We start from the raw sequence: 27420 nt of genomic DNA, 5'->3' as shown, positions 1-27420 counted from the left end.
ATGATATAGCTCTGCTGTCCGCATTGACACCCAACTCACGACCACATCGCAGAGTTCTTTGTGTTGGGGGCTGCACTTTTCGGTGCATGGAAAGATCATTTAGATGGATTAAAGGGCAGTGGGGGTTAGAGATCTGCAGAGCTTCTCTAACGAGCGTCAATCTTTGTCGACGCTTGGCCACACCCCCCCTTTACTAGTTTCAATAGATTACAATATATGACAAGAAAGCTGATTGTGAGGTTAAGCACCTCTTTAGTTGAGCGGTGGCGCGCTGTTAGGGGGAGGGTGAGAGTACCGGCAAAGATCCAGCAGATAGCCTTAGGTTTCCATAGACCAGCAATAACATTTCCAGATTTACTATAGGTGATGGCCTTTACTGTATTTTGTACAGATCTCAGCACCTTCATCGAACATTCCCACTATCTTGACCCCCACCAGGCTACCTTCCGCCCTGCTCTTTCCACAGAGGCTGTCATTTTGACAGTCCTAGATGAAATTAGGAAAGGGGCCTACAAGGGCAACACTCAAGCTCTGGTACTTCTCCATCTGTCGGCAGCGTTTCAACACGGTCGACCATGAACTCCTGGCCGACCATGTCAGTAACGCCGGGATTCAGGGCTTGGCTCTTAAGTGGCTCTTATCCTTTCTAGAAGACCGCTGTCAAGCTGTACGCCTCGCCCATCTTTCTTCCTCCAAGGTTAAACTGACCTGTGGGAATGCTGCAGATTTCTTCCCTCTCACTGCTCCTTTTTGACCTGTACTTACTTCCCCTCATTCGCTCCCTTGACAAAAGGAAGGTTTGTACCTTCAAGTATACCGACGAGCTACAATTGATCTTTGATATCAGTCGGCAGCCTCTGTTTCCAACTTCCAATCTACAATGCGACACATAAGCGAATGTATGAACAGCAACCACCTGAAACTGAACCCGGATAAAACTGAGCTGATACTAGTCGGCGGGCAATCAAACCCCTGGAATTCTATCTTCTGGTCAACCGGTTTGGAAACAACCCCCCTCCCTTCGAGTTCAACCAAAAACCTGGGCATCACTATCGATAGTGGCCTATCTATGAAAGCCCAGTTTGGCACAGTGGTCTCCTCCTGTTACTTTCAGCTTCAAAGGATCAGGAAGATCAGTAGATTCCTTACCACTGAAGCCCTGACCCAAGTAGTATTGACTTTAGGCATCTCTCATATTGACTATACCAACTCACTCTGGTATTCCGCCATATCAATCAAAACAACTACAGGTGGGATTAATATAACTTAGCCAGGGGATGCACTGTGCTTTATCCACAGACAGACAGCCTTCAATAATTGACTTGGTGACACAAGTCTCTTCTTTTATCCAGAAAGCGCCCTAAAGCAACAAAGAGTGGAGTGCAACTATGTCAGCTAGATACTGCAGTCCAACCTCACTATGTGCTATCTCTGTAGAGGCAGCGGTAGGGAGACATAATAAACAGTTGAGGAAACTATTTTCCTCAATCTGGAGAGCCTAACTCTTATAATGGCACAATACCCCTCCCCTGTATGTGGAGGTAGCTAATACCCTGGCCTTATAAATTGCTAGCATGTCTTTTATGCGTCGGGTGCCCAGCTTTGCTGAGAACCTAAAAATTCAGTGGGCACTCCTTCTCCTCTTACCCCTAACATTGGTAATTTCGTGTGACCATGAGCCATTCCCTGCAATAGTAATGCCCAAATAATAACAAGTGTCAACTGTAGCTACCAGGGTGTTATCCATAAAACATGTTCGGCATTTATTTTGCTTAGCACCGCAAATCATTGTGTAGGTCTTATTCTTATTAACCACCAATTTTCTTGCAGCAATAAAATCTCCAAAAGTATTCATTAAACATTGTGAGCCTACTGGGGTTCTAGCCAGCAGGACAGCATTGTCCGCATAAAGAACTGGTATAGGACTCCCGGCGACTTGGGGAGCATCTTATTTTATAGCTTTTAGGGCCTTGTCCACCCCATTACTAAACAGGGAGAATAACAGGGGGGGGCGAGAACACAGCCCTGCCGAATACCTCTTTTGACATTGAAATTTTCAGTGCATTCGCCTCGTGGGCCAAAGTGAACTGTACTCCATCATTTCTCATATAGCCTAGCAAGGAAGCAAATAATCGGTCTAGGCGCACCATTGGAGAGCAGGGTTGACCATAGAATGGCATGGTCGACTAAATTGAAAGAACTGCCCAAATCTGCAAAGCAGAGTTACAGTCTACCACCTTTAACACATGTATATTTACCTATTAATAAATTTTGATTCACACATCGCTCTATGGTCCCCACTCCTTTTCTGAGCCCAAACTCTGCAGGTGAATATATTGAGTGTTCACTTGCCCAATCTTCCAGTCTCATGAGTAACACTTCACTTATCACTTTTGGTGAAGAATCTAAAGGCGATATTGAACGGTAGTAATTTGCTTCAGATTTGTGCCCTTCTTATGGATTGGTAATATAATGGATCTTCCCCATGACGGTTGAATCACAGTGGTTGCAGCTATATTAAAAACTCTGGTTGAAATTTGACCCCACAAACTAAAAACAGTTTTATAAACATTCACTGGCACCCCTTCGGGACCTGTGGCTTTACCTCCTAAACTTCCACTTACTGCTAGTAGGTCTTTGTCTACTGTAATATTCAATGGTAAAACAGACCAGGGTTCATCCATCTCCCTTAATATATCCTCCGTCCTTGCAGCTGGAAAACAAAAGATTTACGTAAAGTGAGCGACTAAGACATCGCGTGTGCAGTGAGATAGCAGCTCTGGAAAAGAGTTAATGGTATCCCAGAAAAGTTTATTATTACCTGTACCTGCTGCCCAAGACAAGGTATACCAGGCTTTCTCTTGTAGCTCTTTTTCCTAACATACAGGGCTTTTTTAAAATTAAATCTGAGAGATGTAATCAACTTGGGATCTCTGTGTCGACAATGAAGGGCCCGTTTCAATTCTCAGGAGGCTAGGGTACAAGTATGATTGAGCCAACCTCGCGGTTCACCACGGCCTAAAATACTCAGACGAGTCAGGGGGTTGTTAGTTATATTAGTAACACTAATGAAACTAGAAAGCAGCTGATTAGGTGTGACTTCGTCCTCTAGACAGTAAAGGATATCTGTAAGGCCCTTGAAAAAAATGCCATGTATAATTTTGGTTGGATCGACTCCTTCCCACTTAATACGCACGCCATTAGGTCTCGTAGGGGTGATGTTAGTAGCAAAACTTAGCACAGGGTTACTAACTTTTCCCAATAGAAGACCATCAGTGTAATAAAAGTATGGTCACTCAGGTCCGGCTTAACAACCCTGGAACACCATTTAATTGCACTAGCTGAAATGAATATGTGGTCAATAATAGTTGAAGCATTCCTTCCTATAAAGGTTGATATCCGTTCTCCATTATTATTAGAAGCACATTTCAATAGATGTAAATCCAGCTTGGTTATCATAGAATTCAGAATGCTCCCATAATCGTTATGGGCGAATTGTAAACAACTAGCCCCAGCCTTGTCAGTTACCCCACAAACCCATGTAGCAGACAAAGGGCAGGATTGGATGTTAAAACCAGCTGCCCAAATGAGTATAAAGCTATTGGGGATAGACCAAAGTAATATCTCTAAACCACCGTCGAGAGCTGCGATATTCTTCCCATGGGTAGATTAAAAAATATTATTGTAGAAGTTTACCAATACTACATCCCGGCCTCCTTTAAATGTTAGCCACAGTATTAATTAATGTTTACCTACGATTGATTTTTTCTTAATATTTACTGGAACTTCATTCAATATAAGAACCAGGAGCCCCCCTTTAGCCCTACCAGAAGGCGATTGATCGGCCTCAGGCCAATACGATGAAAATTCCTTGAACATAATAGGAGGTGTACACCAAGGTTCCTGAATACATATTATATCAAATTTGCTTATGAAATCAGACCAACCAAGTGAACCTTGTTTATTCGCTAGTCTGACTACATACCATGATGCAATTTTATAGCCTCCAACCAGACCTGGGCAAGAGGTGCTAGGGGATAACTAGTTTTGCCAAACAGCTCTCTGGCATATTTTAACAGTATTATTGTTCGTAAGTGGCGATAGTGCACAGAAACTATTATCAACATAATTGGTATGATTCATAACTAGATCAACATCCTCTTTCCTATCCTCCCAATTTAAAGCCTCATTCATCTTATGTTGCCCTGTCTCTTGTCAATCAATGTCCTATAGGTCACTCAATACTTAGAACCTATTAGAAACCACCAGGGGCAGACATAGTGGATGTTCTAAAACATGGTTATTCAATATATTTCCTGCTACCCTCGTTTGGAGCTGGGAATTTTGAAGTTGCCTATAAAAGAAACCTAGGGGTTGCAGTGATATATTTGATTCCATTAACAGCGGGGGTCTTGCCTTCATTAGAACTTCCCGTGCCCAGCTGGGGTTCCTAAAATTAATTATAATACAATCCCCTTTGGAAAGTTTCCTCATGGGGCCAACCCAGGTCACTCTTCTGGTTAACAGAATTTGTTGGTCACTACCTACTGGGAATTGGCAGTTCCCATGGAGCCAGTGTACCACTCTATTTTTCAGCGACTCATGGGTTTCTGTTTAATCTAACCATATAGGTGGGACATTGGTTAAAACTGCCACATATGGGCAACATTGTGGCGGTAAATTGATGGCAACATGAGCACCCATGTTGTTAACAGCAATATCCCTTGCTATATTTTAGTTTTGCAAGCTGGGACTCGGACAGGCAATATCGATTTGTATTGAGCAAGTATTGATCGCGCTATATTGCTGTGACATATGCCTCATGTGAACCTTAGGGGCAGATATGCGCCTACCACCCCTTGTGTGTAACTCGGTCTCAATACTGGCCTCCTGTGATCCCTCTAGGTGGGGTCTAGTTGCTCCTATGTTGGGCCCCAGCATACTAGATGTTGAGGTTACTTGTCGTAATGTGTCAGATGCATTCCCCTTCAGATGCCCCCTGGGTACATTAAGATGATAAGTTCTAATCTTATCTACTGCGGTAATTAGGGACTCTAGCTTTTTTTTAATGGGTATTTACAAGTCCTCCGTTCTAGATGTTTTTCCGGCAGTTAACGGTGCCCAATAGGACTCTGTAGAGGGGCTCGGCTGAGTCGCCACGTCAGTATGCTGCGGAATTACAGGTGGATGAACATATGACTCACCAATCGTCATGGGAGCTTTCCTGCACTTTATTTTCCACTTAGGTGTATGGGGACAGGCAGATGAGGCACAGTTGTCAGAGGAAAAAAACTAGTGCTGACTCTTGGTTTGATAGGGTGATCAGACATTCAACAACACTAGGGCTGTAGGGCTCCCCCATCTGCGGCTCACGAACTTTCATCGCAATGTCATCATTCACAGGTGACCCAGATGCCCCAGCCTCTCCCATCCCTGATCCTAGGATAGGTGAAGTTCTGCAATATCTATTTCTTTGGAGATAACATTCACCGCCCGCACTAAAAAGGAATCAATTGGTGTCCTGGCAGTGTCTAATTCTGGTGGAACATTTGTGGCTTTGCTCTTACCCATACCAACTTCAGTAAAAAATAGCGAAAGGGAGCACAAATAATGTGGCTACTGCAGCTAACTTATCCTCAGTTCGGATAAGCGGTCAAATCAGAGAAGAGGCAGTAACCATTATACAGGCACCACAATGATAGACTTTGTGCCACATTTAAAACCTTCACTGATAAAAACTATAAAGTCAAGTTGTATATTTCCCCCAAAAGAAAAGTCTTAACGGCACTCCTTTCTGCTAATCCAGAGGAACAAAGTCACATAGAGAAAAAAAGGTTCCCTTCAAAAAAATAAAAAGGAAAGTACCTTCCGCTTGCAAAGTCCGGCAAATATTAGAGGGGGAGCCCGGCCTCTTCCGGGCAATGACTGACAAGGACGGGCCCGCCCTTGGCCGGGACTTTGCTCGCGCCCGTCCCACGCCGTGGGTGTCAAGGCAGCACTTTACGCGTGTTGATGGCACCTCCTCCCTGAAGCAGCGAAGAACCCTGGGACAGCGAGTCCCACCAGCACAAGTCAGACAGGCATTGGCAATCGGCAGAGCATCCTGCGCCGCGGGGGTCGAGGCTGCGCTTTGAGCCTGCTGGTGGCACCTCCACCCTGAAGCACGGAAGAACCCTGGGACAGCGAGTCCCACCAGGTCAAGTCAGACAGGCGGCGACAAGCGGAGTCATTTTACTGATGGAAGTAAATTGCCCAGGACAGATAGACTGCCATGCAGATTTTAATAAAAGGTATGCCTCTATACTGGCTCCGCATTTATTGGCCTTCTCTGAGGAACACTTTCTTCCTTGCCGTCCACGTTGGAGACTCTGCTGGTCACTCTTTATCAAGTGTAGTAAGCCACCGGATCACTATGAATCCTACAGTGCATCCTAGCCTTGTTCCAAATAGATTGCTCCCGTTGAGTCCTAACCTAGTCTTGCCTGATCAATCAGGATGTATCCCTGCTAGATCCCCATCACACAACTAGCAAATATTTTTAGCTCTTATCCATCAACTAGACCCTTACCTGGAGACGTTGGCCATACTTTTATATTAAGTCAAGGCCTTCAGTTCATGGAAGTGGGAATTCCTGTTCATTGTCCTGCTCACTGTACAATAGAGGATGCTGCTCTGTTTCGTGAGTTGGATTCAGTTGTTAAACACCTGCCCCAGTGCTAGCATCTATGCTTATGCGATTGTCTTGGATCCTGTTACAGTAATGTGAGACATGGTTACCCCCATTACCTATATTTTTTGCACTAACAGAACCCTTTAAGTATAGATTGCAGCAACACTATACAGATTGTGCTCTAAATTTCACTGACTGCAAATTGCTTATATCACTATATGCGGATGATATCCTGATAAATGTCCGGAACTGGGAGTACACTCTCTCCCATTATTAGGGAATGCATAAAGTTCAGGTAATATTCTGGACCTGATAGCTCAGTGAAGTATCTGGGGAATATAGATCAATCGGGACCCTGAGACTGTCATCAGAGATCATTATGATGTGGCTGTTGCTTGACTCGCAAAACAGATCAGGACATGACTCGCCCTCTCTGTGGCGGACATAATTCTTTGTTTAAAATAATAATCCTTCTGATATTTTTGCATCTTTTTAACGACACTGCACTACTGATAGACCAGCAGTTTAAAAAAAACAGGATTAAACTTGCAAGGGCAGGGACACATCCCGGGCTTAAAAAAGAAATACCTTACCATATGATCAGGTAGGCTTGGAGGCACTTGATCAGGAATTGTACTATCTCTTCGCTCAGGAAAGAAAAATAGCAGCATTGAACATTAAAGGGAACCCAAGAAAAACTAAGAAATATTCACTTGAAATAAGATGAACAAAAAGCATGGAAATGGTGGGTCTCATTTTTAAGGAAAGTAATTTATTTGTAGTTATTTTTACCGTAAAGTTTTGCTTGCACAGAAAAATATTTTACTATAATATCTCACAAGTACTGCAATTCAATGCTTTTCTACATCATTAAACATTAGGTTTAGTGGGGGGCGTGGCTAAGCGCGAAATGCCGACGGACGTGCCTGGGTAGAGCTCCGAGAGAGACTCCCCTGCCACAGGCCATTTCTCCGTAATTATTGCCCGTCACGCTTTGAAACTTCTGTCGAGTGCTTGTTAAGCACTACCCTGCTGCCTGCCGGAGTTTGAGACGGCTACCTCGTTCTGAGCCGCTCCGGTGACGAAGAGAACTCCCTGCCTGATCAGCCCTCACTGCGAAGCAGCGCGAAGAGCTAGGCGAGGCCGGGGATCCAGCCAGCCCCCTGGGCCCACCGGAGCGGGCCGCTGCTCTGAGCCCCCTGGCAGCGGCTGGGCACCATCGGAACTGCCCTCTGTTCTCCCTGGACGAGCCGCTTCTGAGATCGGGGCGGCGGAGTGGGACCGGCCCTGCTGGCTTGTGGGAGCCCCCCCCCCGTCCCCCCCCCCTGAGACATCCTAGTGCTGCGGCCGGAGGCTGTTCTGGGGACTCAATCGGAGTGCCTCCCTGACTGTCCGAGTGCTAGCCGCCCCGGAACACAAACGACGGTCCCACAGACCAGTGGCCACTGGTACCGGCTCTGCCACTACCCGAGCCCGGGGATCCGGCCTATCACGCAGGCCCTGAACTGGGGGCGGCAGTTGCTTACCGGCGGCGCCCTGGGAGGCCATGTTGTGATGCGCCTAGTCGGCCCCCTGCCCCCACGGACCTACTAATACTGTGGTGCAGGGCAGGATTCCTGGAACGTTCGTCGCTGCGAGGAGAGGCTGCCCGGGCCTGGGAACGCGGCCTATGCGCTGGAGCTGGCGCTGGAGTGAGACACTGGAGGCAGGCGAGGCCAGCGCAGCACCGACCGGTAGCCCAGCGTGGTGACTGAGGCGGAGGTGGTGAGCAACGGATACTGGCGACTTGGAGGTGCTCAGATATTGTGTGGGTCAGACTTGGGCGCGGTGAGAAGGCTGATGAGTAGCGGCACTTCCCCCCCCCCACCCCCCCCCCCCCATTGACTTGCACGGTCTGAGATATACAGTCGGGCCCTTGGTGAGACCGGAACCGCGGAAGGGGCTGGAAGTTTGTGTTGCCCGGACGCCACTTGGCAGCTTGGCCTGCTGCGGAGATACCCCCTGACGACGTGCCTTTGGCCCTGCTTTGTCCTGGCAACTGGACCTTACCCCGTTGTGCTGTCGAGCGGGGTTAACAGCGGACCTTGTCCACATTTGGCACTGCCACTGACATTTGCCCATTCCTGCGGTGTCCCATCATAACTACGAACTGCTTGAGCGGGACAGAGATATCCACGTGTCACACGGGGGAACTGAGTAGTCGTGGGAGTGTACCGGACCTGACTGCTTGGGGCGGCTCTGCCCCTTCCCTTCCTTCCTCCGAAACAATCATCATTTGTGCCGCAGCGGGTCTCTTTGTGTGGCTCCACTGGCTGGTCGAGTCGCGACCGCTCATGTCGGGGGGACCTAAAACGAGAGCTGTGACGGGCAACACACAGGTGAAGGGTAAAATGGCGAAGCAGACAGAGACGGATCACACTGCTTCCAAGCTGGACACAATGCTGGCGGCCATGGAAAGGCTCGAGGAATCAATGCAACTGACCCGCACTTCATTGGAGACTAAAATTGATAGTGTGGCTATCGACATGACGCACCTCCGAGCGGATCACAAAAAACTGTCTGAGAGGACGACGACGCTGGAAACCACGGTGACAGATCTGGCACCCAAAATCTCCCAGATGGATAAACATGTACAGAGTCTCCTTAACAGGGTGGACTTCCTGGAGGACCGAGCGGAAGATGCGGAAGGACGGGCAAGACGGAACAACATCCGCATTGTGGGTCTGCCGGAACGGTGGGAGCCCCGGGAGGCGCCGGAACACGTGGAGAGGTGGATTAGAGACATTCTCCCGGAAGGTACCCTCTCGCAGCACTTTGTGATAGAGCGCGCTCACCGCGTGCCCTCTAAACCTCCCCCTGAGGGCTCCAATCCTCAGCCCATGCTCGTTCGAGTGCTGAACTATCGAGATCGGGACACTATCATGCGAGAGGTTAGGAAGTTAGGAGAGGTCAGAGTGGACAACGCATTGATTATGTTCTTCCCGGACTACACAATCCAGGTACAGCGGCAGCGGCACTCCTTTCTAGACGTCAAGCAGCGACTCCGCCGCTTGGCACTTAAATACTCCCTATTATTCCCTGCCCGCCTACGAGTTGTAGCACAGGACAAAACTTATTTTTTCAACACCCCGGAAGCTGCTGAGACCTGGCTGGACTCGGGAGTTGTCCCGGACCCGGGTGGTCCACCCATGAGATCCCGACGTGGAGGTGGTGCCCGACGCCGTCGGCGTAGAAGACACTCGACGACAAGCTTGGCGCATCCTGAGGCGAACATTGGCCCTACTCCTGAACACCGCAACGAGGAACAGCAGGAAGCTATCCGCAGGGTGGCGGAAATTAGCGGTTCACAACCGGACGCCCCGGCTGCGGATGCCAGTCCTAGCGCTGTGGGGAGTGACGATGAATATATATATGGCCTGCCGGACTCTCAGGTGTCTGTTGAACTCCCGGATGTCACACCACAGACAGCTGATCTGCTAAACTAATCCTGATATAGACTCCCTGGCAACTACAGCAAGGAGAACGATGCTTTCATGCAACTTCAGTGCCCCTGCATTTCTTGCCGGCTGGGAAGACCCTGATGTTGCCTTGGTGGGCTCTGGTGGAGAGACCTGGCTTCGGACACGCTGGCCCTGAATGCAAGGCGGGTTACTGGCCCATGCCTCCTGAGGGCCCTGTCTCTGGTGGGTCTCAGTGGGGGATGTAGGTATGCTGCCTTACGGTGGTAAGTCTTTGTATGTGACCTGTATGCAGTGACTGGGGGATCATTGCGACCTTATTGACGCTTGGAACGGTGCGCCTCTGCTGACATTGGGCTGTGCGATATTGGACGCCTGTGGCATGGGAGGAGCGCCCATGACATTGCTACATGTATCATCTGTGCATCTAAAATACGTGCTTAGTGAACCCCCCCTTCTTTCTTATTGAACTCACGAACAGTTAGTGCTCACTAGAGCGTTTGGACGACGGCATGGTTTGCAGTTGACCTTTTGGCATTGTCATTATGTTTTTTGTAGTTACAAGTTTTGTGCAACGTTCCCCTCCCCCTACTGTGTGTAAGAGAGCTGGTGCGAATTACTGGTCAAAGTGTGAGACATTCCGTGAAGTGCTGAGCTGGTGGGTCATAGCTTGTGATGTGGCGGGTGGGTGGGGGATCTGGGTGGGGGAGACGAACTGTTGTAATGGCTGTGATTAAATTTTGCACTTGGAATGTACGTGGTATGCACACCCCCTCACGCCGCTATCAGGTGTACTCGTACCTCAAGCGACACCGGGTCCAGATAGCGCTATTGCAGGAGACACACCTGACGGAACCGGAGACACACACACTGCGCCGCCGCTGGAGGGGGCAAATATATGCTACAGGCTACTCGGCCTTTGCGCGTGGGACTCTCATATGGATTCGCCCGGGGGTACCTTTTGCCATGACACATTGTAACATAGATAAAGAGGGCAGGTATGAGTTCCTTCAGGGTAACCTAGACGGCCAACACATTGCCCTGGCATCCATTTACGCTCCCAACGTCGAACATGGACGTTTCCTCACCCACTTATCAGCGGCGATTGCAGCATGGCCGGGGGTACCGCTTCTGTTAGGGGGCGACTATAATTGTGTCCTAGATGTTGTGTTAGATAGATCCGCCCCTCCTTTGGCGCATGCGACAATTCACGGTACATCGCGCACATTTGCTGACTGGGCAACACAATGGGACCTCACTGACGCTTGGCGTAGCCGCAACCCTACCATGCGAACTTACTCGTACTATTCGGGCGCTCATGCGTTACACGTCAGGCTTGATAGGTTCATGTTGACCAGCGAACTCTTGCCCCTAGTCACTGACTCCCACTACCTGGGCCGCACTCATTCGGATCACAACCCGCACACACTTGACTTCGCCTGGGTGCGTCCGCACCCGCCGGTGCCCACGTGGCGCCTCCAGCCGGATATCTTGCTGGATGCTCCTTTTCGGGATTTGCTCTCGAACCGTGTCTTACAGTACTTTGAAGACAATACTGATACCGCATCCTCCCCGCAGGTTGAATGGGATGCATTCAAGGTGGTAGTGAGGGGGCACTGCTTGGGAGCACAGGCTGGATTGCGCCGTCAGGTGGACAGGGAATTGACACAGTTGGAGACGACACTGTTGTCGGGCGAACGGGAGGCAGTGGAGGGGAACGACTCGAACTTACTAGACGCTCGCAGAAAAAATACGCAGCTCCTTGAGAGACTGAAGAACTTGAATTATGCAGCACACTCTGCGCGCGTGCATCATGCTGGGGATAAAGCTGGCAAACTGTTGTCCTGGCTGGTCAGGAGAGACACCCAAACGTTGCCGGTGGTGTCGATCCGCACTACTCAGGGCGATGTGGTCTACACCCAGAGGTCCATCCATGAGGTATTTTCGAGTCACTACAGATCTCTGTATTGTACTCGCCTAAGTGTCACTACAGAGGAAATCGCTGAGTATTTATCAGGCGCCCTATTGCCGACGGTCACCGACGCGCAGTGTGGGGAACTGGGTGCGCCATTCACTGCAGAGGAACTCCGAACTGTGATATACTCTCTTTCGAATGGCAAGTCCCCCGGGCCTGATGGTTTACCGGCGGAGTTTTATAAGGCGTATTCCACCATTCTCATTCCCGAGCTGTTACGAGTGTACGGGGCGGCGATACGGGATGCAGCACTTCCTTTGTCCCTCAATGAAGCCAACGTGATCTCGCTCTTGAAACCCGGCAAAGATGCATTGAATGTGGGGTCTTATAGGCCACTAGCTCTCCTTAACACGGACTACAAGATTCTGGCATCGGCGTTGGCCCAGAGGCTGGCGCCACTGGTCCCTACCCTAGTGCACGCGGACCAAAATGGATTTGTCCCTACCCGCAGCACGTCTTACAATATTAGACGGTTGTTCCGGGTGCAGAGTCTGGCGGTGACCCTGTGGCCCTGCTCGGGGTGCGTGCTCCTTGATCTTGAAAAGGCGTTCGATTCCGTGGAATGGCCCTACCTGGCGCTGGTGTTGGAGCAATTTGGGCTGGGTGCAGACTTCCTCCGCATGGTGGAGCTCCTTTACTCTGCTCCAGTGGTGCGGGTTCGAACGAACAAGCTTTTCTCAGATCGGATTTGTGTCCGCAGGGGCACGAGACAGGGATGTCCCCTCTCCCCCCTGCTCTTTGCGCTCATGATGGAACCACTGGCGGCACGATTGCGCACCTCTGGCGAGAATTGGGGGATCCCGTTGATGGATGGGATGCATTCGGTGTTGCTTTATGCCGATGACCTATTACTATATGTCAGGGACCTGACCTGCTTCCCCCAAACGCTCACGGACATTTTCAGTAGCTTTGGCGAAATGTCGGGGTTGCGTGTCAACTGGGCGAAGTCGGGGGTGTACTCTTTTGCAGCAGATGTACCAGAGTGCGACGTAATGGTGATGGGCGAGCGGCTCCTCTGGTGTCCCACAGTGTTCCGTTATTTGGGAGTCCATGTGTATCGCGACCCCGCAGACCTCCTGGACGGCAACGTCACGAGAGCGATCTCTTCGATTACAGCGCAGGTTTCCTTTTGGAATACCCTCCCATTGAATGTGCCCAGCCGTATCGCCCTGGCGAAAGCGGTTGTTTTGCCCCGGCTACTGTATTATTATGCGAACCTACCGGTATATGTGCCGGTTTGCACCATTCGCGAGCTAGAGACTATACATAGGCGACTGATTTGGAACAAAGGTCGCCCCAGAGTGGCTTTAAAAAGTCTCTATGCCGCGACCGATAGTGGTGGGCTGTCGGTCCCAAATCATGAGTTGTATTACCTGGCAGCACAGCTACAATGGGTAGCCTACTGGCTGAGTGGACGTAACTTGAGTGATACGGCCACGACAACGACTATCCTGACAGTCCCGCAGGTACATGCGTTGTTTCATCCTTTGGCTAAGCCGCCTGTTCAGAACCAACTACACCTTGAGGTGGCGAGAAGGTGCTTTTTGAGAAGCCTGAAACTCACTGCCGCGGTGAAACCGTACGCGCCTAACCTACCGCTGCTAGACACGCCTTGGGGATCCGGGATGCTTGCGGCGCCGCTGCTGGACTGCTGGGGAGCTGCTGACTTGGAGAGCTTAGGCGACCTGTTTGAGGAGGGTGCATTGCTCCCTTTCGAGACACTGACAGTCAACACGGGGCTGCCGGCAGGACAGTTCCTGACATATGCGAAGCTGCTACATACACTGACGAAAGCTTGGGGCCCGCTAGCGGAGGAACCGCCAATACACCTGCTCATTCAATACTTACATGTGATGGGACAGGGCTCTCACCTTGTGCACTGGTTATCCCAAGCGTTACATTCACACACGCAATTCTCCCCTCAGCGCCTACGTGACAAATGGATGGCTGATAGAGGACGGGACTGGACAGACAAAGAGTGGGCGGGGGTGCTAGCAGGAGCTCTACATGTACCACGCAATGCACGCTTCAAGATCATACAATACTATGTGATCCATCGAGCGTATCTGTCCCCGGACAAAATTAATCGCTACTTTGGACTCACTACGACGGGATGCCCTAAGTGCGGACTAGTGGATGCACAGTTCTTACATGTCCTCTGGTCCTGCAATCTGCTGCAGCCATATTGGACCGCAGTGTCGACTGTCTTGGCAGGGGCGACGGGGGGTACTTTACCACACACTTGGGAAGGATGTCTGTTGGGGTTATTTAAGAGGACGAAGCAGACAAGAGTCCAAGCGAGGTTCTGGGATCTGGGCCTAATAACGGCGAAGCGTCTCATTACCAGGCGTTGGAAACATAGTCTGCCCCCCCCAAACGGTGCAGTGGCGCCGCTCGCTGGATGCTTGGGCGAGGGCTGAGAGTGTGGCACTGCACCGGGAGGAGACGGCAGGTCTCCGGATGTACCCTATTGCGCTGGAGTGGGATGGTGTTCTGGTGGCCTTCCACCAAGAGTGTCTCCGGAATGGTGTAGAGTGAGTGATTACCACATATTCGCCTATGACACGCCCAGCGTTCTTCTTGCTCCCAACCTTCCCCCCCTCCCTTTCTCTCTCCTCCCAGCCCCCCCCCTCTCCGCGGCGCTTCCCTCACACCCTACTACACAGGTGAAGACTCCTACGAACATAGCATTACCGTTGCTATGTCTCCTTTGGATCACACTCCTCTCCGCACTTCCAGCTCCACACACACACACATGACCGCTGACAAACACCACCTGGTTTATGGTTTCCTATATATCTGGAATTGTTTTGTATAGTTAGTAGTTTTCAAATGCAATTTTGAAATGTGTGATATGTTGCTAATATGAATGACTGCTCTGTTTCTCCGGTCATGGTATATTTTGAGCGCTATACGAGATGAGGCTCAGGTATGCAGTCGCGATGCAGAAGTTCTACTACGCCAACACTGGGCACTGCCATTACTGAGCGTAAATGTAGCACACAACAGCTACTGCACTACGAATGTGTTATGGGGTCTAACTGGGCACTGATATGGTTTGCTCTCCCCCGCCATGCCTCCGGGTGGGTGGGTTGGTCCATGTACTCTGGGACATCATGACCCACGTAACAGCGCCTTTTACTTGATATGCTTACATATGTGTACTGTTGTATAATGACAAAATGCAATAAACATGTTCAAACAAAAAAATTAAACATTAGGTTTAGTAGCAGAAGCCTTCTTTGCAATTTTGCTTATGCATGTGCCAAATAATCCCTGCCTGCTACTGCTAGGGTGGAGTGGTGTGGCTCACTGGTTAGAGGCGGCAGACCCGGAAGCAGAGAACGGCCCGGGACCAGGGTTCAATTCCCGACGTGGCAGGGTCGTGGACCAGGGTCAGCCGACTCGATAATTCTCGCCTCGGTGCCTACTCTAACCAGGGATTACACTCGGCAACTCTGGGCATTAGCTTGCCTCATCTCTACAACGGCCCCCCACATTCGCCGAGGATGCCTGGTTTCACCTTGGAGATACCCAGTAGGGACCATCTCACAGGGATAGCCAGGACGGGTTCCCCAGCGGTCTACAGCGCCACGACGCCTCAGGGCAGCAGTGCGCTTTACAAGACACATACATTTACATTTTGCTACTGCTACTCTAGAAAACAATTAACTTTGTGCACTGCAATGGAAATGCCACCTAGGAGGCAGGACGATGCACCTAAAAGCCATTCTTTATTTATATATTGCATTTATGTATAGTATTCAGCCATGAGGATATCCGCATACCAAACAGGGTACAGCAGTAATCATCATCAAAGAAGAACACCATGCTTGATCAAGAAAAAGTGAGATGAGAGAACAAGGGGAACAGGAGGATCTAAGAGAGCAAAGAAAGGACAAGAAGATATAAAATCAGGATAAGCAAGAGATTTAGCGAGGATTAAGGCTGATTTATTGAGATATTGGTTCGATAAGTAGGGCAAGTACTGAACCTACTTCAGAGAAAGCTTGATCTGATTAAGAAATGAATACATACATAAATAAATTATCTCCAACTGCAGATTTTCAAGACTTCGTTTTAAATTTGAGCAAGGAGTCCTAATACATAGTCCAAGCAATTCTGGCTGTTGAAGTAGACTATTTTATTCCCTGTGGTGAGAGGGAAATGCTCTTCAGAAGCTCCTTCTATGGATTTTTAAAAAAAGTAACGAGTAGCTCTGACAACGCAGCTAAAGCTGTCAAGCCTTTCAAACCAGACCTAAAACCAGGACCCGTTTTGCAGGAAAGTATCCTATTTTTGGCCAGTTACTTATTTGTGTAGGCTTGCACAATCCTACATTTTCGGCCGTCAATATGCTTCATGGTGTGGGTAGACCAAAAAGCTATTGGCAGGTAGTTTTCTTTTTTTAACTCAGACAAGTGCGATTGTGCAAGCTAGGTACTCCATTCTGAAAAGAACAACCCTGCATCAAATGTTTCAGCATAACTGTTGGAAAGTGGGTTATTAGTAGTGGTAAGAATGCATGTACCACTGGCAGTAAGGCCACTAACACAGTCTATGGCTCAGTATAGGTCTTAATAAATTATTCCCATGATCAACCATGGTTGCTTGGGTGCGAGCAGGCAGGATTAATTTAGGACACAGGTAGTTAAAGCATTTAAAAACACCAATTCAGTAAATAATTAAGATACAACACAAAATAAAAATAGGAAATATTGTTATTTTTAAAATTACACCAAAATTTCACCTTGGGAGCTTTTTCTGCTGGTGTCCCTCGATGCTCTTCACCAGGTCGGATTCAGTGAAAGTTTGCGCATGCTTTTCAGGGAGCTCCCGGTCAAATTCTGGAAGTTGGACCTCCAGAGCTTTTCAGCAGGACAAGCCCGCAGGTAAGTCCGTTCAAGGTTGAAGGTTGTTGGCTTGCTTCTCACGGTTCAGTTGGTCCCTTTATGGAGGTTGTTAGAAATGAGGGTCACTAGTTGGCAACTGTTTGCACCTTTATTCAAGTAGGGACCCTTCTTCCTAGTCAGGATTAGGGGAAAACACTTCTAAAATAAACCCTGCTCACTTCCTTGTTAGCTTGGCAAGAGCAGACAGTCTTATCTCAGAGGCAGTATGTAAAGCATCTGTGCATGCATACATCAAAACAGTGAAAACACTACAAATGGACACCACACCAGTTTAGAAAAATAAGCAAAACTTTCTCTAAACCAGCAAGACCAAATACGACAAAAACCCAACATACAATACTGTAAAAAAAAGTTACTTTGCAGAATAACCTTCAATTTGCAAGAATAGCTGAAAAACAAAGTTCTTCCAAGTCGGTGGCTCCGCGTTTATGAAAACGACAGAGTCTAACAGTTCCAGCCGACAGTGTCTTTACGGGCCAGCTTAAGCATCAACAGAGTCGTAGACTGTACCTTTCTCGTTGCGGCCAATCCCATTGGTACGAGTCGGTCGGGCAACCGTCACGATTGCGATGTGAAGTGGAAGCGGTGCAGAGGGTGATGCCCGCACGGTGCAGGCAGCGGCTCAGTGACAGTCGTCCAATAGCGTCCTTGAGACCAAGGCATACGATGTGGAGTGAGGCATTGCAGAATGTGGGGCTGGCAGGTCACAGTGCAGGTGAAAGAGCCGGTAGATGTTCGGGTCGGGCAGCAACGGTGTCAGTGACTCCCGGGCCGACTGAATTAAGGCGGTGCGGTACAGAGTGCGGTGCCCACAGGATGCAGTGCCAGCAATGGCTCGGTGACAGTCGCCCAGCGACGTCAGTGAGTCAAAAATGCAGTGCGATGTGCAGCGGCGCCTTCTGCGGTGCGTCAGGACACAGAACCAGTGACTGACTCTGTGACAGTCGGCTGCTCTTTTCTTCGGCGGTGACTGCAACCAGCAGTTGCAGAGACTGGGCCAAGGAGGATGGTGAAGTATTTACTCTTTCTGAGACCTCAAGCCTTTGGAGATACTTTGTCAAGCAGAATACACACACAGTTCCTCTCCCTGGCAGAAACAGCTACTGCAAGCCGACCCCGGACAGCACACTTCAAAGGGGCAGTACTCCTCCTCCTGCTTCTTCCAGCTCTTCTCCTTGGCAGGGGTTCCTCTTGAAGCCCAAAAGTGATCTAAGAGTCTGGGATCTTGGCCCTACTTTTCATAGCACACATTAATTTGTTCTCTTGTGGCATAAAAGCTCTTTGCCCAGCCAAAACCAGATCTGTCCTCTGGTTCAGTTGCCCGTCATGAGGTGGAGACAGCATTGTTCCAGGCAGACCAGGCCCATTCAGGTGTGAAAGAAATACCCCCCCCCCTACTCTGAATGAACCCCAGATCTATTCAGCCCAGCCCTGACTCACCTTAGAAAGGCAGGACACAACTCCCCTCCCCCCACCCCCCAAGCGGCTGTCTGAACAGAATGCACAACCCCTAGCCCCTGTCCACTCCAAAGCCAGACAATCAATACACAAACCTAGCAGAGGCACACTGGATGGCTAAGCAAGAAAATACCTTCTTTTTAAAAGTGGTATTTTTAAACCCAAAATGAAAAAATCATACTTACTAAAAAATGCATTTTTAGATTCTGAGTTCAGGCATACTAAACTCCATTTTCCTATCTTTCCAAAAACCTCAAGAAGAACTTCTGGAACTTCTTCCTGAAGTTCCTCTTGAGTGTCCAAAATGTCCAACACTCAGCCCAAGGTCTGGAAGCTCCAAGATGGTCCTTGAATGTTTGGGACCACCATTCCCACAATGCACCAGGAAAAAACCTTACAAATCCACTGGAAGCATTCCATTCAGGGGATTCTTGGTGGTTATGGTCCAGGTGAGCTCTGTTGATCTATAGCTTGCAGGAGGCCCAGGCAGTCAGAATGCAGGGCCTGAAGGCTTGGCAGTCCTTCTTCTTCTCTTAGTTTCAAGCAGCAAATCTGAGAGGCTCTGCTCCTCTCACATATGTATTCATTGTTCTCTAAGGACAAACATGAGAGCACTCCTGTCCAATAATGTGCAACACACCAGAGCATGACCACTTCCTCCAAAGCGAGCCATAATCTTCTCCCAGAAAGCACCATTCCTCCAAAATTCAGTATGGCTGGAATCTCAGCAGAGGAGTAGGAACTAGTTAAACCAACCTTCAGTATTGCTCATTTCCATAGCTCCCCCCTAACATCTGCAGATTCCTACCTTAAGCTTGCTATCTGACCGGTCTGAGGGGATGATGGCAGATGGACCTGGCATTCTCTGCCTGTAGTGTTCTTCGTTTGTAGCTTCATGCTTTATGACCCCTCACCCTTGCTCTGGCATTCCTGTGTAGCAGAGCTCTTTCCAACAGATAGCCTTTCCCTGGGTGAACCACTTATCATCTACTAGGGACATATAGGATAGGTCATGCCAATTATAGGTGTGCCCTACACATAGTGTACCCTAATGAATGTGTGTGTTTTCAAGTTAGCACTGGCCCTGGGCCTGGTTAGACAAAATCTAGGGACAGTCAGAGTCAGTTACAACTAGTACAAGTCAGGAAAAAAATGGTGGCGCAGGATGACTTTTCAACAACACCCATGCATTTTCTGTGCATCAGTACACACCATTTCTGAGCTGCTCCCAAATCATAGCAGTTTCACCTCGAAGGCAGGCATTTTTATATTGGGTATCGTTCTATAACTGGTCTTATCTTCTAATGTTGCCTTTGTTGACTGAGTGAGCATGAATGTAAATAAAGCATAATGTTGTGCCTTAAAACGTTATGGTCTCTAAACAGTTTAACTGCTCATATATTGTGAGCAGTGCTTGTGGAGCAAAGCCAGTGATGGCTCAGATTAGTATACTTGTTTATGAACAGTTAACGATTGTTGTGATAATAAACTCATTCTGTTTTTTTTTTTTTAAAGAGAAGGAACAGGGAGTAAATCGAGCAGAGATTATTCAAGAGAATGTCCAACCATCAGGTAAATTATAATGTGTTTCTAGCATCTGGAATGGTTCAAGTTGGCTTCAGACCCCACCCTGTGTATTCTTTAAGAGAATCCTAAAGACAGCGATTCGTAACCTGGTGTCCACGGACCTCTCATGACCCATTCACCTACTCAGATTAGTATAGTTAAAATACTTAATAAAGCAAAATTGAAATTTTTTAAATCACTGTAAATGCAAAATGTGAAATTGGGGACTAAAATCTAAAGATGTATCTTTAGTTTGGTTTATGGGAGTAGCACGCACAAGTACAGCATCTAGTTCAGCTGTTTGAAGTCCTCAACTGAAGTATTGGTATAAACTGACAAAAAGAGAACATGCATTTAGGAGTAAAGAAGACAAATTGATAAACAAGTGTCCGGAATATCACTTTGTCTTTTATAAATCCAACCGAATTTTGAAAAGCTCTCACCTCACCACCGAAATTTACATTCCGTTTTTGTATATTTTTTTTGTCATTTAAGTAAAATATTTCCTAATGTGTATTTGTTTAACTTGTTCTGTATACTTGTTTCTTTATTTTTGTACATTGATTTGCAGTTCAAATCAGTTGTAATTTTGTGGAATTCACGGAAGTCGAAATGTTAAGAATCACTGTAATAAGTAATTGGTAGAAAAATAGGCAAAATGTTCTACATATATTAAATGCATGTGTACACTATTGTAAAAACTATCATTAGTAGACTATTATTGTTACAGGATGAGAAGCTAAACTGCCATAAAAATGAATCCTCAGTGCACAGTATTTAAAGTGATGTAAATAAAAAGATGGGATCGTTGTATTAATTTCAGCCCCTGTTTATTACTTGGGGTCGCATCCGAAGCCATAATTTGTTTGTCCACCATGTCAGCAACACAAACAAGATTGGTTCCAGTGGCACAGTGAGCAAGGGACCCACGTTTTGGCATACCCATCGCACTTGGGGCTTTGAAGGGAAGTAACAAAAAAGTGGTGGGTTGCATGTTGAATTAATCAATCAATCATCAATCAATCATAGCATTTGTATAGCGCGCTACTCACCCGGAAGGGTCTCAAGGCGCTTGGGGGAGGGGGTCCGCTACTGCTCGAACAGCCAGGTCTTGAGTTGTTTCCTGAAGGCGAGATGGTCCTGTGTCAGCCGGAGGTGGATGGGGAGGGAGTTCCATGTCTTGGCTGCCAGGTAGGAGAAGGATCTTCCTCCGGCGGTGGCTCTTCGGATGCGTGGTACGGCGGCGAGGGCGAGGCTTGTAGAGCGTAGCTGGCGGGTGGGTGCGTAGAAGGTCAGGCGGTCGTTGAGATTCTTGGGGCCCAGGTCGTGGAGAGACTTGTGTGCGTGGGTAAGGAGCCTGAACGTGATCCTTTTGCTGACGGGGAGCCAGTGCAGGTCCCTCAGGTGGCCGGAGATGTGGCTGCGTCGGGGGATGTCCAAGATGAGTCGGGCGGAGGCGTTTTGTATGCGCTGGAGTCTTTTCTGTAGTTTGGCTGTGGTTCCCGCATAGAGCGTGTTCCCGTAGTCCAGTCGGCTGGTGGCGAGTGCCTGGGTTACCGTCTTCCTGGTTTCGGTCGGGATCCAGCGGAAGATCTTTCGGAGCATGCGCAGGGTGTTGAAGCACGACGAGGAGACGGCGTTGACTTGTCTGGTCATCGAGAGGGAGGAGTCCAGGATGAAGCCCAGGTTGCGTGCGTGGTCTGTTGGCTTGGGAGCGGTGCCCAGGGCGGGAAGCCACCAGGAGTCGTCCCAGGCGGAGGGCGATGGTCCCAGGATGAGGACTTCCGTCTTGTCTGAGTTCAGTCTCAGGCGGCTGTTCTTCATCCACTCGGCGACGTCTTTCATCCCTTCGTGTAGGCTGGTTCTGGCGGTGGCGGGGTCATTGGTGAGGGAGAGGATCAGCTGGGTGTCGTCGGCGTAGGAGATGATGTTGAGGTTGTGTTGGCGTGCGATGGCTGCGAGAGGTCTCATGTAGATGTTGAAGAGGGTTGGGCTGAGCGATGATCCTTGCGGTACGCCGCAGATTACTTCGGTGGCCTCGGATCGGAACGGGGGGAGGCGGACTCTTTGTGTTCTTCCGGCGAGGAATGAGATGATCCACTCCAGTGCCTTTTCTTGGATACCGATGTTGCTGAGGCGTTGAACTAGGGTGCGGTGGCAGATAGTGTCGAACGCTGCAGAGAGGTCCAGGAGGATGAGGGCGCTGTTTCCCCGTTGTCGAGCAGGGCTCGGATGTCGTCGGTGGCTGCGATGAGGGCGGTCTCGGTGCTGTGGTTGGCTTGGAAACCGGACTGCGAGGGGTCGAGGGATCCGTTCTTCTCGAGGAAGGCTGCAAGCTGTCTGTTGACGGTCTTCTCGATGACTTTGGCAGGAAATGGGAGGAGCGAGATGGGGCGGAAGTTCTTGAGGTCGGTGGGGTCCGCTGTTGGTTTCTTCAGTAGGGCGTTGAGTTCGGCATGCTTCCAGCTCTCCGGGAAGGTGGCGGTGTTGAAGGAGGAGTTGATGACGTCCCGGAGTTGGGGTGCGATGATGGAGTCGGCCTTGTTAAAGACGTGGTGGGGGCAGGGGTCGGTCGGAGATCCGGAGTGGATGGTGTTCATCGTGCGGGCTGTGTCTTCGGTGGTCACCGTGGTCCAGGTGCGGAGGGTGGCGGTGGGGGGCGTTGGTTCGACGGTTGGGTGCGTGGAGGGTGCGCTGAAGCTGTTGTGGATGTCGGCGATCTTGCGGTGGTAATCACTCCGACCATATCCCAGTCCACCGTAGCCCAGTCCACCGTTATTTTACCCACCACACCACCTTCGATTAGACCCAGTTATATGCAAATCAACTTTATTCTTGGTGCAATAGGAACAGCCCATCCCAGAGTGCCAAGCCAGGTCCTCTCTGAACCAGAACACAATCATCCCAAGACTGGTTTTGCCCTAATAAGGTAAGGGCTAGTTAGTTGGGTGTGGCATGGTTCCAGTAACACAGACCCATGTCTTCACCATGTCTTCCTGAAAGGACTGGACCCCATCAGAGCAGCTGATCTGGAACAGCTCTATCCATACCCTTAGAAACACACTTCTGTACTCCCCACCCCCAACACCTCTCAAGAAACCTTCAACAGTCCCAAAAACGCTATCCACCTACTAGCCTATCTCCCTGCTACCTTACACGATAAAAGTAATGGAAAAGATGATAAACGATCATCTAACCACCCACCTCACTGACAAGCACCTCCTGGAAACCACCTAGTCCAGATTCAGGCGCAGTCACACTACAGACATGCACTCATCGTGGCCACAGAGAACATCTGGATGATCATGGACATAGGTGACACTGTGGCCCTCATCCTACTGGATCTTTACCCAGCTTTCAACATAGTCTCCCACCCTATCCTTATCCAATGACTGCATGAAGCTGGTATCCTGGATCATGTACTTAGCTGGATTTTTTCCTTCCTCACAGGCCAAACTCAGTCAGTCAGCCTGGCCCCCTTCACCTCGGATGCGGTCAACCCTAACTGCAGAGTTCAACAAGGATCCTCACTCAGCCCCACTCTGTTCAATGCCTTCATGACCCCATTTGCCAGCATCACCCGTGCATAAGGAATCAACACCGCTTCCTACGCTGACAACACACAGCTCATACTCTTCCCTCTCCAACAAGGTGCTAAACTCCCAGACCAATTTCTCCACTTGCATGACCGAATTCACCAATAAATAAAAACTACTACTTCAAGATCAACATAGACAAGACATAAGTAGTAATGTTTGGCTAAGACACCTCACTCGGGTACTCCACAAGAAAAGAACATTGAAATATGAATCGACAACCAACTCACTATGACCGGTTAAGTGAATGCAGTCCCAGTCTCCTGCCTCCACGCACTCAAGATATTCAAGTTCTTGAAATGGCTCTCCACAAACACTCACAGAACCATTACCCAAGCCCTCATCACTATCAAGCTTGACTTCAGTAATAGTAATGCACTCTATGCTGGAATCAACGCTCAACTGACCAGAAGACTCCAGATCCTACAAAACTCAGAGCGGCCAGACTCATGGCACTCGCATCATCATGCACCTCGAAGAGTTCCACTAGCATCCAAAACATGAACGGGCACTCCTCGCGCACACATACTATAGCCTTTAAAGCCCGCCGAAGCAGGCTATACCCGCTATTAAAGGCCCGCTCCAGCGTTTCGGCTCGGGCCTTTAACAAAGGAGTGGGACGTTAAAAGCCGGTATAGCCCAGCTACGAAGGGCTATAAAGCTATTAGAACATTCTGCCACTAGAGGGCAAAATGTTCTAACAAAGTAAACAAAGCCCTCTCAGAGCCCGAGGGGATTGAAATCCCCTTGGGCTCCGAGAGGCCTTTTTCTAAACAACATTGGAATGTTGTTCTGCTGGCCTTTACTGGCTCGTAGAAGCATAGAGCACTCCATTGTCTGCAATGGAGTGCTCCACATTTCAATGTTCTAAAAAGCATTACACAACACTGGCCCTCAGTAACTACATTAACTTCCAGAAACCTACCAGACGCCTCCGCTCAGCCAGATTCCTACTTGCACCCCCAACCCTCCCAAATAAGTAGAACCAGATCTGATGGTCATGCCTTTTCCTGTCTTGTTCCTGAAGTCAGGAACAACATGCCTCAGCACATCAGACCCACCTCCTAAGTTCTTGAACTCCGCAAGAAACTGTAGACCTGGCTCTTCACCTAACCCAACTCACCCATACAGCTCCTGCTCCAGGATACTCTTCCGGGTCAGTTGTGTGCTACACAAATACACATAACATAACCTTGTGGTATGGTTACCAACATTTTTTACTTCATGACTTTAATTCCTAAACAGAGCTTTTACTGTGCCAATGTGCTAATGTACCTTTTCCATTTGTGTAGGAATTCTACAGCAGTGATACCTGCACTGTTCTTGTGTTGTGCATGGTAGTAGCTAGGACTGCTGCTCGCTATGCAGGACAAATTGTTTGTCTTTCAGAAACTAACACAATTGCTACCCATATGGTCCCTGCTGTGTGAAGCTGTGTAAAATATTTCCACTATACAATCACACAAAGTATTATGTTTTTCAGTTCAGATTGTTCAACTTAACTATCAAGGTTATTCTGTTGCATTGTAACACTTGTGTTGTCGGCACATCCAGCATCCCTCTTATGTGATGTGTGACCTCTCATCGAGAATGGGTGGAATGCATTGTCTACACTGTCACAGAATGTGGCTTTTTTATGTGGCTATGTAGAAGATATTTAATCACTCTTTGTGTTCTGCTTATGATATTCTATACTTGTCTTCGTAAAACAACCAGATGCCTCCAGCCGTTTTTTTGCAGTAAATCTCATAAGGAGTTTACCTCTGTAAATTGAAGCATAAAAATCTGTTGACATCTGTTGGACTTGGGCCTTAGGGCAGGTTCACCCCTAATCTTTTTGCTTTTATTTGTGACCCTGTGGTAGTGATTTTTGGGTCTTGGCGCACTTTTTCCCTGTGTCCCAGAGTAAAGTGCGTGCGTGTAGTATGGCTGGCCTGCCCTCCCATAGGAATGCATGGGGAATGTGTGTGTCCATGTTAGTTCCTGATGCGTGGGGAGTGCAGGCTCGAGTTTAGTATGTGTGAACTCGTGAGAATGAATGCTGCGCGATGGTATGTGCGGCTTGTATGTGTCTAGAAGGGAAGTGCTACTTCTGGACATTGATGTATGTGTGCAGTGAGGATACCGAAGCGTGATTGGCTGGACCTGGCTGGCATGCCAGGCTCCAGGAAGTCTGGATGGGTCTGCCCGGTGGTGAGTGTGAGATCAGCATGAGGGATGTGTGGGAGGAGTGCACCTGGGTCCTTGATGGGCTGGGGTTTTCCCCACACAATGCTGGCTCCGCCCCCCTGTGGTTTGTCTAACGACCCAAGCCTCCCCAGTGAATGAAAGGGGTGGTTGGGCCATCAAGGGTACTCCCAAGCCAGCTGCAACTGGTTTCCCCCCACCCTGCACCCTGAAACAAAGGATTTCACAGTATAAGAAGGGGCTGTGTCCCCTTACAATTTGTTCTACTTTTGGATCCTTGCCAGAGGGGGCTGTTGCTGCTGCTGGGCCCAGGAGGACCGCCACTTGGACTGTCTCCCTGCCTGGAGACCCAGTGTGCTGGCTCTGGCCCTGCCTTGCCCCCCCTGCCTGCCTCCAGTCCCTGCTGGAGCTTTGCTTTCATGCCCCTAGCGCTTGGGAGCGCTTAAATTGCCTGCTAGCGCTGTGGAGCGCTTTATTTGACTTTCACGGCTGCCCACGCCGCATTTTTGCCGTGTGCTTTGCCCCCCTAAGCGCTGGGTGCACCTTATTTTGATGATAGCGCTTTGGAGCGCTTTGCCAGGCATAGCGAGTGCCTACCTCGCTTTATATTTTAATTTGAGGCCGGTGCCCACCCGGCATTGCCCCGTTTCTATTTAATTTGAGCGGCTGCCCACGCCGCATTTGCCCGTGGAATCACCGCCGCAGCCCGGAGGAAGCAGCACCCGCCTCCAGCCCGGGCCGCGCTGGGATTGGCCCAGCCGGCCGAGCCTCCCGCCGCGTCCTCGGGGGAGGAGGAGATCGTCGGAAGGCAGGAAGCAGCCTGCGTGCATCGGCCGAGGCTCCCCAAGCGAAGGAGAGCCCCGGACCTCCGCCGGAGCCCCGAGGAGAGAGAGCGCCCGCCCAGCGTCCCTGAAGCAGCCGGTGAGTGTGGGTGGGCCTCGTTGGTGCTCCTGGGCAGACCCCATTGTTTCCTTGAGCCCCGAGAGGCTCCAGGCGTCCCGGGGGTGATAGAGCAGCCCCGGTTGGCAGCGGGCCGCTCCGACGTCCATGCTGAGTCCACGAAGGACTCCCAGCGCCCTACATTTGTGATTAGGAGCCCCGAGGCTCCTGGGGGCCATTTCCTGTGCTTTAGAGCCCCGAGAGGCTCAGTGTCCCATTTTGGTTTTGCGAGCTCAGAGAAGCTCGAGGGGGGCATTTGTTCTTTGAGCCGGAGAGGCTCCAGGCCCCTATTGTTTCCGTGACGAGCCCGAGAGGCTCAGGGGGTGCCAGTTGTGTGAGCCCTGAGAGAGGCTCATCGCCCCCATTTGTTCTAGAGCCCCAGAGAGGCTCCTGGGTGCCAATCATTGTTCTTGAGCCACGAGGCTCCAACGTTGGCCAGCAGTATTTACAACTGTCCAGCACTTAGTGGACAGTTGCTACGTTTAGGCTTCGTGTCTGTGCTGCCTGCCCAGCCTCCCCTGCCATTGAGACTCAGGGCATTTAAGCCCCTTGCGAGGCCAGTTGGCCTGAGGGACAATTCTAGTGTTGTGCTACAAGCACCCTGCGCAATTTATGAGTTACTGCTTATGTGATTTCTGCGCAAATGTTCTACCTGCAC

At 49.5% G+C, this 27420-nt stretch overlaps 1 protein-coding gene across 1 annotated transcript in view; it reads left to right on the top strand.

Moving 5' to 3' along the window:
• SMIM20 (small integral membrane protein 20) overlaps positions 1-27420 on the top strand; it is a 74480-nt gene that overhangs the window by 34717 nt on the left and 12343 nt on the right. Inside the window, exon 2 of the mRNA XM_078678370.1 lies at positions 19990-20046. Within this exon, the coding sequence (XP_078534496.1) occupies positions 19990-20046 (57 nt within the window). The remainder of the gene's footprint in view (positions 1-19989; positions 20047-27420) is intronic.

This window comes from Lissotriton helveticus, chromosome 2_2, assembly GCF_964261635.1.
Source record: "Lissotriton helveticus chromosome 2_2, aLisHel1.1, whole genome shotgun sequence".
NCBI classification, from domain to species: Eukaryota; Metazoa; Chordata; class Amphibia; order Caudata; family Salamandridae; genus Lissotriton; species Lissotriton helveticus.
Note: the sequence above shows the minus strand (reverse complement) of the source record. Positions and strands in the feature narration are given on the sequence as shown.